The sequence below is a fragment of the Macaca nemestrina genome, chromosome 11 (genome assembly GCF_043159975.1).
Source record: "Macaca nemestrina isolate mMacNem1 chromosome 11, mMacNem.hap1, whole genome shotgun sequence".
NCBI lineage: Eukaryota > Metazoa > Chordata > Mammalia > Primates > Cercopithecidae > Macaca > Macaca nemestrina.
In genome coordinates this window covers 67,448,561-67,462,261 of record NC_092135.1, presented here as the reverse complement: position 1 = coordinate 67,462,261, position 13,701 = coordinate 67,448,561, and the positions used below count along the sequence as shown (strand labels likewise).

Here is a 13,701-nt window from a genome sequence, read left to right as displayed (position 1 = left end):
CTAGCGGATTCAAGCGATTCCCTAGCCTCAGCCTCCTGAGTAGCTGGGATTATAGGCGTGTGCCACCACGCCCGGCTAATTTTTGTGTTATTGGTAGAAACCAGGTTTCACTATGTTGGCCAGGCTGTTCTTGAACTCCTGACATCAGGTGATCTGCCTGCCTCAGTCTCCCAAAGTGCTGGGATTACAGGCGTGAGCCATCGTGCCCGGCCCAGTGTTCTAATTTCTATCACCCTACCCAAGTTCTGCCCATTCCAGAACTTCATTTAATAGGATCATACAGTTTACACTATTTTCTGTCTAGCTTCTTTTACTTAGCATTATGTTTTAAGATTTATCCATGTTGTTGCATCTATCAGTAGTTTATTTACTTTTATTACTGAGTAGTGTCCCATTGCATAAATATACCACAGTTTATTTATCTGTTGGTGGACTTGTGGGCTGTTTCTCATTTTTCATTATTATGAATAAAACTGCAATGAATATCCTAATACAAATCTTTTTGTAGAGATACATATTTATTTCTTTTGCGTAGCTACCTAGGAATGGAATTGCTGGGTCCTAGGATATATGTATGATTTTAAGAACTTGCCACATAATTTTCCCAGTAGTCATAATATTTTGCATTCCTACCATCAATATATGAGTTTTAGTTGCTACATAGTCTGGCCAACATTTACGTTGTCAGTCTTAGCCATTATACTGGGTGTGTAGTGGTATTTCATTGTGGTTTTAGTGTGCGATTTCCTGTTAATGATGTTGAACATTTTTTCATGTGCTTATGGCCATTTGTATATCTTTCTTTCATGAAGCATTTGTTTAAGTCTTTTGCTCTTTTTTTTTGAGACAGAATTGCCCTCTGTTGCCCAGGCTGGAGTGCCGTGACGCGATCTCGGCTCATTGCAACCTCTGCCTCCCGGATTCAAGAGGTTCTCCTGCCTCAGCCTCCCCAGTAGCTGGGATTACAGACACCCACCACCATGCCCAGCTAATTTTATGTATTTTTTAGTAGAGACAGTGTTTCACCATGTTGGCCAGACTGGTCTTGAACTCCTGACCTCAGGTGATCCACCTGCCTTGGCCTCCCAAAATGCTGGGATTACAGGTGTGAGCCACCACGCCCAGCCATCTTTTGCTCCTTTTAAACAATTGTGGGGCTGGGTGATGTGGCCCATGCCTATAATCCCAGCACTTTAGGAGGCTGAGACAGGAGCATCACCGGCAGCCAGGAGTTCAAAACCAAGCTGGGCAACGTAGTGAAGACTCTGTCTCTACAAAAAACAAAAAATTAGGAGGGCATGGTGGTGCATGCCTGTAGTCCTAGCTACTTGGGAGCTGAGGCAGGAGGATTGCTTGAGCCTGGGAGATCGAGGCTGCAGTGAGCCGTGATCATACCACTGTACTTCAGCCTAGGCGACACGATGATACGCTGTCTCAAAAAAAAAAAAATCATGGTATAGTAATTATTTTAGCTTGTTGTTTGAAAACTCTTATAGACCACTTTGAGAAGCTACATGTTTAAAAAAAAAATCATTTTGGGCTGGGTGTGGTGGCTTATGCCTGTAATTGCAGCACTATGGGAGGCCGAGGCGGGCAGATCACGAGGTCGGAGTTCGAGACCATCCTGGCCAACATGGTGAAACCCCGTCTCTACTAAAAATACAAAAATTAGCTGTGCGTGGTGGCACGTGCCTGTAATCCCAGCTACTCAGGAGGCTGAGGCAAAAGTATTGATTGAACCAGGGAGTCGGAGTTTGCAGTTTGCCGAGATTACGCCACCGCACTCCAGTGTGGTGACAGTGTGAGACTTCGTATTAAAAAAAAAAAAAAAATCATTTTGGGGGATTGATGGTTAAATTAAAGAGCAATGTTAGGTTGATAATTAATGCTAATTAATCTTGATATTAAACATTGTAACTGGAGAAGCCAAAGTATTGTACAACTGGAGATTTTTAAAAATATTAATTAACTTTATTAAAAAGATTAGAGAAATTTGGAAACAAAAAATAACATGTCTCACTATCCTAATGGGTAAGATTATTTTCTATTATATTTTTGTCTTTTTTGTAGATTGTTTTCTAATTCTCATCCCTAAATGTTTATCTTATATCTTTTCTGTTTTGCATACTTTTCATTAAAGGTGTATTCTTATAGTTTTCTGATTTTTATATTATGTAAGAACAGTCTTTTGAAAATAGAGAACACAACTTAGTAATTCTGATGTCTTCCACAGTGTCTAGAAAGGTGATTTGTGCTCAAGTGCTTATTGAGTGAAGAAATGTTGAATGCCATCCCGTGTTCAGTACTGTCTTGCTGTTGTATATTAATGTCAATTAAGCATAAAGTATTTAAAAATCTGAAATTATTCACTAGTGAGAAAAATTTTGCCAAGTTTTTATTAGCAAATTATAGACACACAGAGAAAGGAATAATAAAAAATGTCTACTTCTAAAAAAATGAAATGAAACTTTTAATGTTGCAATCATGCGTTGTTGGTCTAAAGTGATTTCTTTTTTTTTTTTTTTGAGACGGAGTCTCGCTCTGTCGCCCAGACAGGAGTGCAGTGGCACGATCTCCGCTCGCTGCAACCTCTGCGTCTCGGGTTCAAGCGATTCTTCTGCCTCAGCCTCCCGAGTAGCTGGGACTACAGGCGCCCGCCACCATGCCTGGTTAATTTTTTGTAGTTTTAGTAGAGACAGGGTTTCACCATGTTAGCCAGGATGGTCTCGATCTCCTGGCCTCATGATCCACCCACCTCAGCCTCCCAAAGTGCTAGGATTACAGGCGTGAGCCACCGTGCCTGGCCTGGTCCAAAGTGATTTCTGAATAAGTTTCACTAAAATATTTTCCACCGAAGTAGTTTTTGCTATAAAACAAGGCATTTGATGCTCTCAATGAAAAATATTACTCCCATGCCTTTTGTCTGAAAGGATTTGATTACTAAGAAATCTGAATTCAAGTACCACTAGTATTTAAAAGAAAAATTTTATGGCATAAAACTCATAATATTCTTACCACTTCCTTTCCATATCTAATTGTTTAGTTTTAGAGTTGATTATTCTTGGCTGGGTGCAGTGGCTCATACCTGTAATCCCAGCACTTTGGGAGGCTGAGGTGGGAGGATTGCTTAAGCCCAGGAGTTTGAGACCAACCCTGGCAACATAGCAAGACTCTGTTTCTACTAAAAAAAAGAAAAGATCATTTTTAATTGATGTAAAAATCTTTGCATCTGTTTTCTTTTTCAGTTCCTTGTCTGTCTTGATGGTCAACATATCTTCTTTAATATCACGACATTTTCAACAACAACTGGTGAACAAAACAGAACTTCTTTTTGACACCATAGATTCTTCTGAGGTCAACGTTGCAACAAGAATAACACGGTTTCTTCGAAATATTAAATATTGTTATCAACCATTATTAGAAAAGTGTAATAACGTATTTTTAAGTAATGTGGACCAACTTGATTTGGATTCCATCAGTAAAATACTTAGGCTATACAAGTTTCTACAGTTTAATAGTTTTGAATTTATTATGATGGCTAAAAAGAAGCTAACTGAAATGATTCCTCTGTGTAATCATCCTGCTAGCTTTGTAAAATTGTTTGTAACATTGGGACCCATTGCAGGACCTGAAGAAAAGAAACAGTAAGTTCGGTTTAAAATGCATTACTTTTTTTGTTGTGAATATGTGGAGCCTTCAAGCTTACGTCTCCTTGCAGCTCTGGGAGGTACAAATATCACCCCATTAGGTTGTGGAAGGGAAAAGAATCTCTTATGCTCTGCTCCTTGATTCTTTTTCTGATTATTCTAATTTACATCTGAAACTCTTAGTCTATTGCTGTGTTCTGAAAGGTAAACCTCTGATACTGGGCCAACATGAAAAAAAACGAGGGGAAACGCCATGTGTTTTTATTCTCCTTTTCTATGCTACGTGACTTGGATTTACACACATGACTCCCCCACCCAGTGTAAGTCTGTGGAATATTTAGAATTATAGTAGTCATAGCAGAGTACCATTTTATGCTTTGTTGTCTTCATCACAATAGTCATCAAAGCATTTATTATGCACTCAGCATATGTCCCCATGTCAGGTTTGAGCAAATTTTATGTGGTGCCTCTCATTTAGGAATTTCCAGTTTTGCTAGATATTGATGTAGATAGTAATATTTGAAATATAATAATGAACAAATATTAAATTAACATACAAGTATGGTTAATAGATAAGATTCTCTCTTCGTAGGCCATGTGACTGGATTTATACTAGACATAAAATTCCCCCACCCAGCATAATTGTATGAATTATTTAGAATTACAAGCTGGGCACATTGTTGCATACCTTTAATCCCATCACTTTGGGAGGCTGAGGCAGGTGGATCCCTGGATCCCAGGAATTTGAGACCAGCCCAGGCAAGATGGTGAAACCTTGTCTGTACAAAAAAATACAAAATTAGCCGGATGTGGCAGTGCGCACCTAGAGTCACAGCTACTCGTGAGGATCACCTGAGCCCAAGGAGGCTGAGGCTGCAGTGAACTGAGATCACTCCATTGAATTCCAGTCTGGGCACAGAATGAAACCTTGTCTCAAAAAAAAAAAAAAAAAAAGAATTTTATATAATAATCCTAACACATAAGTATGATTAGTAGATTTACTTAAGCAGGGGTTCCAAGAGTTGCATAATAGGGGAATCATTACTCGGTTAGGAAAACCTTTATGGAGAAAGTTTTATTTTTTAAGAGTACTTTGTGACTGAGTGCAGTGAGTGGATCACGCCTGTAATCCCAGCACTTGTGGGAGGCCGAGGCAGGTGAATCACCTGAGGTGGGGAGTTCGAGATCACCCTGACCAACACGGAGGAACCCAGTCTCTACTAAAAATACAAGATTAGCTGGGCGTGATGGCGGGCACCTGTAGTCCCAGCTACTCGGGAGGCTGAGGCAGGAGAATCGCTTGAACTCGGGAGGCGGAGGTTGCAATGAGCCAAGATCGCGCCATTACACTCCAGCCTGGGCAACAAGAGTGAAACTCTGACTCAAAAAAATAAAAAAAAAGAGTACTTTGAATTATATGAAAAAATTTAAGAGCACATCTTAAGACTATATCAAGATGGAAACAAGGTGATTATTAAAAACTATTGGGGCCCAGCATGGTGGCTCACACCTGTAATCCCAGCACTTTGGGAGGCCAGTGACGGCAGATCACTTGAGGTCAGGAGTTTGTGACCAGCCTGGCCAACATGGTGAAACTCCGACTCTACTAAAAATACGAAAAAAAAAGGCTAGACATGGTGGCTCATGCCTGTTATCCCAGCCCCTTGGGAGGCTGAGGCAGTTGGATCACTTGAGTCCAGGAGTTTGAGACCAGCCTGGCCAACACGGTGAAAACCTGTTTCTACTAAAAATACAAAAAATTAGCCGGGCGTGGTGGTGGGCACCTGTAATCTCAGCTACTTGGGAGGCTGAGGCAGGTAAATCGCTTGAACCTGGGAGGCTGAGGTTGCAGTGAGCGAAGATTGCGCTATTGCACTCCAGCCTGAGCAACAAGAGCGAAACTCCATCTCAAAAAACAAACAAAAAAAATACAAAAAATAATTAGCCGGGAGTGATGGCAGGTGCAATGGCAGGCATCTGTAATCCCAACTTCTTGGGAGGCTGAGGCAGGAGAATCGCTTGGACCTGGGAGGCGGAGGTTGCAGAGAGCTGAGATCATGCCCCTGCACTCCAGCCTGGGCAGAGTGAGACTCCATCTCAAAACAAACAAAGAAACACACATACAAACAAACTTTATTGGAACCATTTTTTGTCATCAAGTACTATTAAAATCTCAATGCTAAAGCAGTACAAAAGTTGGATTTAACTGAGTCTCTGTCTTCAAGGAATTTACCTTGCAATTGAGAGGATAGATATAATTGAAATATGTAAATACCGTAACAACATAGTTTATGAAAAAACAATAAAATTAGTGATATGGATAGTGCTGTGAGCAGACAGAAGTGAGAAAAATATAGACTGAAGTGGTTGGGAAAAATTTGTGGAGAAACTGGTTTTGAAATGTTTGAAAAGGTTGGTGGAAAGGATGGCATGGAGTTATCCAGTGTGTATAGGCAATTAGTTTATCCTATCCTCAGATGTCACGTTTTGAGCTTGCTTTCTAAATGATTCTAAAAGACACATGTATCATGATACTTAACATTACTACACTACTTTGGATAGTTCAACTGACAACTAATCATAGTCAAAATGGACCACCTTTGTTAATTTTCAGTTTATACTGTTATATCAAGTGCTTAGTATATGAGATTTCTGATACTATGCAGGTTTATTGACTCCTAGATGATTCCTATTCAGTTTTAAAACATTTGGGAAATTGTCAGAATATCAGTTGTTCATTTCTTAGCTCTCTAGTATTGAATAATTTCACTGAATCATAGTATTTTATAACCATTATAACCTTGTATTATTTGAAAATCTTAAAAGATCTTTACCTTTATTTTTCAAACAGTTTAAGATTGGATTATACTGAGGCCTGAATTTCGTTGAAGACGACAATATATTTTTCTTTATTCAGTACTATTTTATATTCGAGTAATGTGGGGAGAACACTGGGGTTATATATTGGATTCAGTTTTTGTTTATATTCTTTTTTTTCCTATTTGTTACTCAAGAACTGTTATTAAAAAAAAAAAATTGCAAGCTAATTTTCAGTTTTTCAACCAAAAACTTTTTTTTTTTTTTGCTTCTAGACTTAAATCAACTTTGTTATTGATGTCAGAGGACCTAACTGGTGAGCAAGCCCTGGCAGTGTTGAGAGCAATGGAAGATATGGAAAGCAGAAATTCACATCTGATTAAAAGGTATCTTTCTGAAATTTATGATGTTAAGTTTGTTATTCATAAGCACCTATTTTTTTTCTGAGGAAAAATGGTTTTCTTTAATCTACCTGTTGTTTTGAAGAAATAAGGAATTAACACTTAAGGCACTGTTTATGTTCTACTTTGTTTTTCTTTTTGTCTTTCTTTTTTTTTTTTTTTTTTGAGACAGAGTCTCACTGTGTTCCCTAGGCTGGAGTGCTGTGGCACTCTCTCTGCTCACTGCAACCTCCACCTCCCTGGTTCAAGGGATTCTCCTGCCTCAGCCTGCTGAGTAACTGGGACTACAGGTACCCACCACCATGCCCAGCTAATTTTATTTATTTATTTTTGAGACAGAGTCTTGCTCTGTTGCCCAGGCTTAAGTGCAGTGGTGCCATATCGGCTCACTGCAACCTCTGCCCCAGGTTCAAGCAGTTCACCTATCTCAGCCTCCTGAGTAGCCAGGATTATAGGCGTCTGCCACCACGCCTGGCTAAGTTTTGTATATTTAGTAGAAGCGGGGTTTCACCATGTTGGCCAGGTTGGTCTCGAGCACCTGACCTCAAGTGATCCACCCACCTCAACCTCCCAAAGTGCTGGGATTACAGGGGTGAGAGCCACCGCACCCAGCCCTCCATGCTGGTATGGGGCTCCTGACCTCAAGTGATCCACTTACTTCGGCATCCCAAAGTGCTGAGCCACAGTGCCTGGCCTTTTTTTTTTGAGACAGGGTATGACTCTGTTGCCGAGGCTAGAGTGCAGTGGTGCCATCACAACTCACTGCACCCTTCACCTCCCAGGCTCAATTGATCTCCCATCTCAGCCTCCTGAGTAGCTGGGACTACAGGCACGTGTCGCCATGCCCTGCCAGTTTTTGTATTTTTTGTAGAGATGTGTTTTGCCGTGTTACCCAGGCTGGTCTCCAGCTCCTGGGCTCGAGGAATTCATCTGCCTCAGCCTCCCAGAGTGCTGGTTTGGTTTTCAAAGTAGAAATGACAATTGTTTGTAGCATTTTTCATTTTATTTGTGCTATTACACTCAAGCAGAGAGAGCATCATAACCTTGTAAAATAGAGACCATAAAGACCCTCCTTTTATTTTTTTCTTTTCTTACTTTTCTTTCTTTCTTATTTTTAAAATTTTTTGTAGAGATAGGGTCTTACTATTTTGCCCAGTCTGGTGTTGAACTCCTGGGCTCAAGCAATTCTCCCAAAATTACCACCAAGTCTGTAATTTTTCAAAAGGAAAGTTTCTGCAGCACAGTCAATTCTATATGAACTTGGATTGCCTCATACCACAATGTTACCTTGAAATCATACTGCCATTTGTTGGCTTTTCGGTAACTTGAGATTTCAGAAGAAAAAATATATACTTATATTTTTATGTATGCTTAACTGTATATGCTTAATTTTTCGTGACCTATTATATGTTCCTTTATTTTAATATTTCTTATGTCCCATTTTTTTCCAACTTACTGCCTTTTAGAATTTCCCTTTGCTTTTAAGCATCTTCATTTGAGGGCCAGTGGATTTAAGGAAGAAAATTAAATTAGTCTTGCTAATTATTGGTAACTCTTGGTAAAGATTTTGTTATGGGGAGGATGTGGAATTTGATCCTCTGTGAAATTGAGGAAGAAAAACTATGCTTTTCTCTTCTTGTACTATTGATAATTGAATATTATTTCATTCACACTTAATTCATCGCTTTTACTTCATTCTGTTTTAGTTTGTTTACATTTCTAGAGCCATCTTGAGACATTTCTTCAGGAATAGAAAATCTCGTCTCATTCATTGCTATTTCTCCAGCACACAGCAGAGTGTCTGGCGTGAAAGCGCCACAGTAAATGTGTAATGAATGAATGAACTGGTTATAATATATGCTCTATCAATCCTTTTTAGAGTTACTTCAGTTCTGCATAAACATTTGGATAGCTATAAACCATTAGAGTTGTTGAAGATAACTCAAGCACTGACTTTTCTGCATTTCCAAAGGAAGGAGTTTTCTGCAAAACTTAGAGAATTACTGCTTAGGTAAGATTAAAATAGAAATTTTGCTTAGTATTTCATTTTCTAGCCACAATATTTGTTTTGTTTAACTGTGTACAGTGGTGCTAGAAGTTATGGAGGCAAAATAGTAAAAATGTTAAGACACTTTATCTCCCTCGCAGCCATTCTGCCAATGCTCATGCTGGGTATATTTTGAAATGGAAATGAGGCCAGCAGGGTGATGAGTTCCCTAGGAGAGGAATGGCAGTAAACTGATGAATAGCAAAGCCGTTCTCCTTTCCTGCAAAATGGAGCCAACATGAAGAGATTGGGACTGCTGACAAAAGTTCAACTCCATTTGGGAGCATTCATATTTAGGGCCTTTCAGTCTTGCATGCATGCCTATTTTAAGGCTTATTAAATTTTTGAGAATAAGATATAATGGTGATGTTGGTGAAAAAGTGTTTTCTTTTCTTTTTTCTTTTTTTTTTTTTGAGACAGAGTCTTGCTCTGTTGCCCAGGCTGGAGTACAGTGGAGCGATCTCAGCTCACTGCAACTTCTGCCTCCCCGGTTCAAGCGATTCTCCTGCCTCAGCCTCCCGAGTAGCTGGGAATACAGGCATGTGCCACCACACCCGGCTAATTTTTGTAATTTTACTAGAGACGGGATTTCACTGTATTGGTCAGGCTGGTCTTGCTTCTGACCTCAGGTGATCCACCTGCCTCAGCATCCCAAAGTGTTGGGATTACAGATGTGAGCCACCGTGCCTGGCGAAAAAGTGTTTTCATATAGAATTTTCCCTTTATAATTTAAAATCACCTTATTTTCTACAGATACAGTTTTTTTTTTTTTTTTTTTTTGTTAGAGACAGGGTCTCACTCTGTCCTCTGGGCTGGAGTGCAGTGGTGCAATCATAGTTCACTGCAGCCAATCACAACTTGCTGTAGCCTCGAAGTCCTAGGCTGAAGTGATCTTCCCGCCTCAGCCTCCCAAGTAGTAGTGCTACCACACTTGGCAATTTTTTTTTTTTTCTGTAGAGATGGCGATCTCACTTTGTTGCCCAAGCTGGAGTGCAGTGGCATGATCATAGCTTACTGCATCCTCAAACTCATGGGCTCAAGCAATCCTACCACCTTAGCCTCCTGAGAGGTGGTTTTACAGGCTTGAACCAGCATGCCCAACTAGTTTGATTTCTTACTGTGATTTCTTTTTTTTTTTGAGACGGAGTCTCGCTTTGTCGCCCAGGCTGGAGTGCAGTGGCGCGATTGCAGCTCACTGCAAGCTCTGCCTCCCGGGTTCACACCATTCTCCTGCCTCAGCTTCCTGAGTAGCTGGGACTACAGGCGCCTGCCATCACGCCCAGCTAATTTTTAGTATTTTTTTTAGTAGAGACAGGGTTTCACTGTGTTAGCCAAGGATGGTCTCGATCTTCTGACCTCATGATCCACCCGCCTCGGCCTCCCAAAGTGCTGGGATTACAGGCATGAGCCACTGTGCCTGGCCTGATTTCTTACTGTGATTTCTGAAAGACCAAGCATATAGGTGAACATGATTTTTATTATAATAAAGTGATATGCCATTATGGTTAAAAAGGTTTTGAACTGAGTAATATGAAATGACATATTATCAGATGAGAATTTAGCATATTAGGATGTTATAACGAAGTTTATCTTTTTCTTGAAAAATAACTTTCTTCTTATTAAGATGGTAAGATGATAAGATGCTTATTGTTTCTTCAACCCTTCCATATTTAGTATAGAATTCCACATAGACTGACTCTCAATTATGAATTTTATGTTCTAAATTAGATATTATACACTAGCCCAGGCATGATTTATGTCTGCAGAGTGGGGTTTTTTTTTTGCATGCTTTTAAAAAATTTTCTATATTTTATTTTTGTGTTTTTATTTATTTTTATTTTTGTTTTTGTTTTTTTTGAGATGTAGTCTCACCCTGTCACCCAGGGTGCAATACAGTGGCATGATCTCGGCTCACTTCAACCTCTGCCTCCCAGGTTCAAGCAGTTTTCCTGTCAACCTCCCAAGTAGCTGAGATTACAGGCATGAGGCACCACGCCTGGCTAATTTTTGTATTTTTAGTAGAGACGAGGTTTCATCATGTTGGCCAGGCTTGTGTTGAACTCCTGACCTCAAGTGATCCACCTGCCTCGGTCTCCCAAAGTGCTGGGATTACAAGCATGAACCATTGCACCTGGCCTATGTTTTTATTTTTTTTAAAAATATTTCAGTAGCTTTTGGGGTACAAGTGGTTTTTTGTTACATGGATTAATTGTATAGCGGTGAATTCTGAGATTTTAAGTGCACCCATCACCTGAGTATTGTATTTTGTACCTAATGGGTTGTTTTTTTTATCCCTAGCTCACCTACCAACTTCCCTTTTCTGGTCTCTAATGTCCATTATATCACTCTGTATGCCTTTGCGTACTCATAGCTTAGCTCCCACTTATAAGTGAAAGTATACAGTTTTTTATTTTCCCCTCCTGTGTTACTTCACTTAGAATAATGGCTTTCAGCTCCACCCAAGTTGCTGAAAAGACATTATTTTGTTCTTTTCAATGGCTGATGAAAGGTGTATTAAATATACACCATGATATCCATGGTATATATTTACCACATTTTCTTTATCCACCTATTAGTCAATGGGCATTTAGGTTGGTTAACATCTTTGCAATTGTGAATTGTGCTTCTGTAAACGTACATTGCACAGTGTATTTTTTTTTTTTTTTTGAGACGGAGTCTTGCTCTGTTGCTCAGGCTGGAGTGCAGTGGCGCTATCTCGGTTCACTGCAAGCTCCGTCTCCCGGGTTCACGCCATTCTCCTGCCTCAGCCTCCCGAGTAGCTGGGACTACAGGCGCCTGCCACCTCGCCCAGCTAGTTTTTTGTATTTTTTTCGTAGAGATGGGGTTTCACCATGTTAGCCAGGATGGTCTTGATCTTCTGACCTCGTGATCCGCCCACCTCGGCCTCCCAAAGTGCAGGGATTACAGGCTTGAGCCACCGCGCCCGGCCGCACAGTGTTTTTTAAAAAATTAAATTATTCAATACCGATGAATACTTTTAGGTATGTTAACAGAAAAATAAGAGCAGGAGTGGGAGCATCAAAGAAGATTTCATTTTCCTTGTTTTGTTGCTTTTATGAAAAGACTTGAAGCACATATGATAATGTTAAAGTTTATTAAATTCTGAGTAAGGAGAGCCTTTATGTATCACTGTGGTTTAAAATTATATCAAAAGTGTTTGAGTTATTGACTAACATTTAAAAGTTGGGAGTTGTTATATAAAAATCATAGATACTTCATGTTTCAGAATTACCTTCTTCCACTTCAGTGCAGATAATCTCAAGTGGATATTAGAAGGAATGTACTCTATTTGAACTAATAATTTACATAAATGCTTATGTAAAGAGGTCCTGAAACAGCTCAAGGAACCCAGAGTTTTCATGTACTGGAATAATGTCTGTTGTGTTTTAACTTTTTAACTTATTGAAATATAATCTACATAAAATATACATATGCCTTCCTCATTACCCTGTCCTCACCTCCAAGATTAACTATCTCTATTTGTAACTACATGGATTGGTTTTGCCTTTATACTTTATATAAATTGAATCATTCAGTATGATTTCCTTTCTTTTTTTTTTTTGAGACAGGGTCTCATTTGTTTTCCCAGACTGGAGTTGGAGTACAGTGGCATGATCTTGGTGCACTGCAACCTCCACCTGCTGGACTCAAGTGACCCTCTTGCCTCAGCCTCGTGAGTAGCTGGGACTACAGTCACGTGCTACCACACCCAGCTACTTTTTGTATTTTTAGTAGAGATGGGGTTTTGCTATGTTGCCCAGGCTGGTCCTGAACTCCTGCGCTCAAGTAATCTGCCTGCCTTGGCCTCCCGAAGTGCTGGGGTTACAGGCGTGAGCCACTGCGCCTAGTCAGTGTGATTTCTTTTGTGTCAGGCTTCTTTTGCTCAATACTACGTTTATGAGATTTGTGTATACTTTTGTCATATAGTATTCTCTTGTAAGAGTATAACAAAATTTATTTATTCTATTGTTGATGGATATTCGATTTATTTCCAGTTTCGTTATTATCAACAGTACTGTTTATGAACAAATTCATGTTTTTTTTTGTTGTTGTTGTTGAGACGGAGTCTTGCTCTGTCGCCCAGGCTGGAGTGCAGTGGCCGGATCTCAGCTCACTGCAAGTTCCGCTTCCTGGGTTTACGCCATTCTCCTGCCTCAGCCTCCCGAGTAGCTGGGACTACAGGTGCCCGCCACCTCGCCCGGCTAGTTTTTTTTTTTTTTTTGTATTTTTTTAGTAGAGACGGGTTTCACTGTGTTAGCCAGGATGGTCTTGATCTCCTGACCTCGTGATTGGCCCGTCTCGGCCTCCCAAAGTGCTGGGATTACAGGCTTGAGCCACCGCGCCCGGCCTCATGTATACTTTTTAGTGAACATACATATTCATTTCTCTGTGCCAGCGAGTATAATCATTGGTTCATGGAGTATGCATGTCCTCATCTTCAGTAGATGCTACTGAACATTTTCTAAAGGGGTTATACCAGTCCCTACTCCCACTAACATAATGTACACATTCCTGGTGCTCCAAATCCTTGCCAACACTTGATTTTTTTTTTTTTTTACTTTTTTTCCCCTATAACCCAGGACAGTGCTCATACTTTTTAATTTTAGCTGTTCTGGTGGGTATGTTGTGGTATTATGAATAAATATACACAAATATCTAAGCTTTGGAAATTGAGGAAGTATCACAAGAAAAACAAGTGGAGGTTGGAGAAATTTATCTGTTGGGGGTTTATTTGTAGAAAAGTATCTCAAGATTGGTAGCTCCACAA

General features: G+C 39.9%; 1 protein-coding gene across 6 annotated transcripts in view; it reads left to right on the top strand.

The window, feature by feature from the left end:
- The window catches only part of LOC105483278 (FAST kinase domains 1), a 52,084-nt gene that overhangs the window by 15,393 nt on the left and 22,990 nt on the right, over positions 1 to 13,701 (top strand). For 5 of the 6 annotated variants that reach the window (XM_011744064.2, XM_011744061.2, XM_011744059.2 and 2 more), the window contains exons 5-7: positions 3,246 to 3,644; positions 6,740 to 6,850; positions 8,745 to 8,876. In XM_011744064.2, the coding sequence (XP_011742366.1) occupies positions 3,246 to 3,644; positions 6,740 to 6,850; positions 8,745 to 8,876 (642 nt within the window). The remainder of the gene's footprint in view (positions 1 to 3,245; positions 3,645 to 6,739; positions 6,851 to 8,744; positions 8,877 to 13,701) is intronic. The other variant, XM_011744065.2, reaches the window with a different exon arrangement.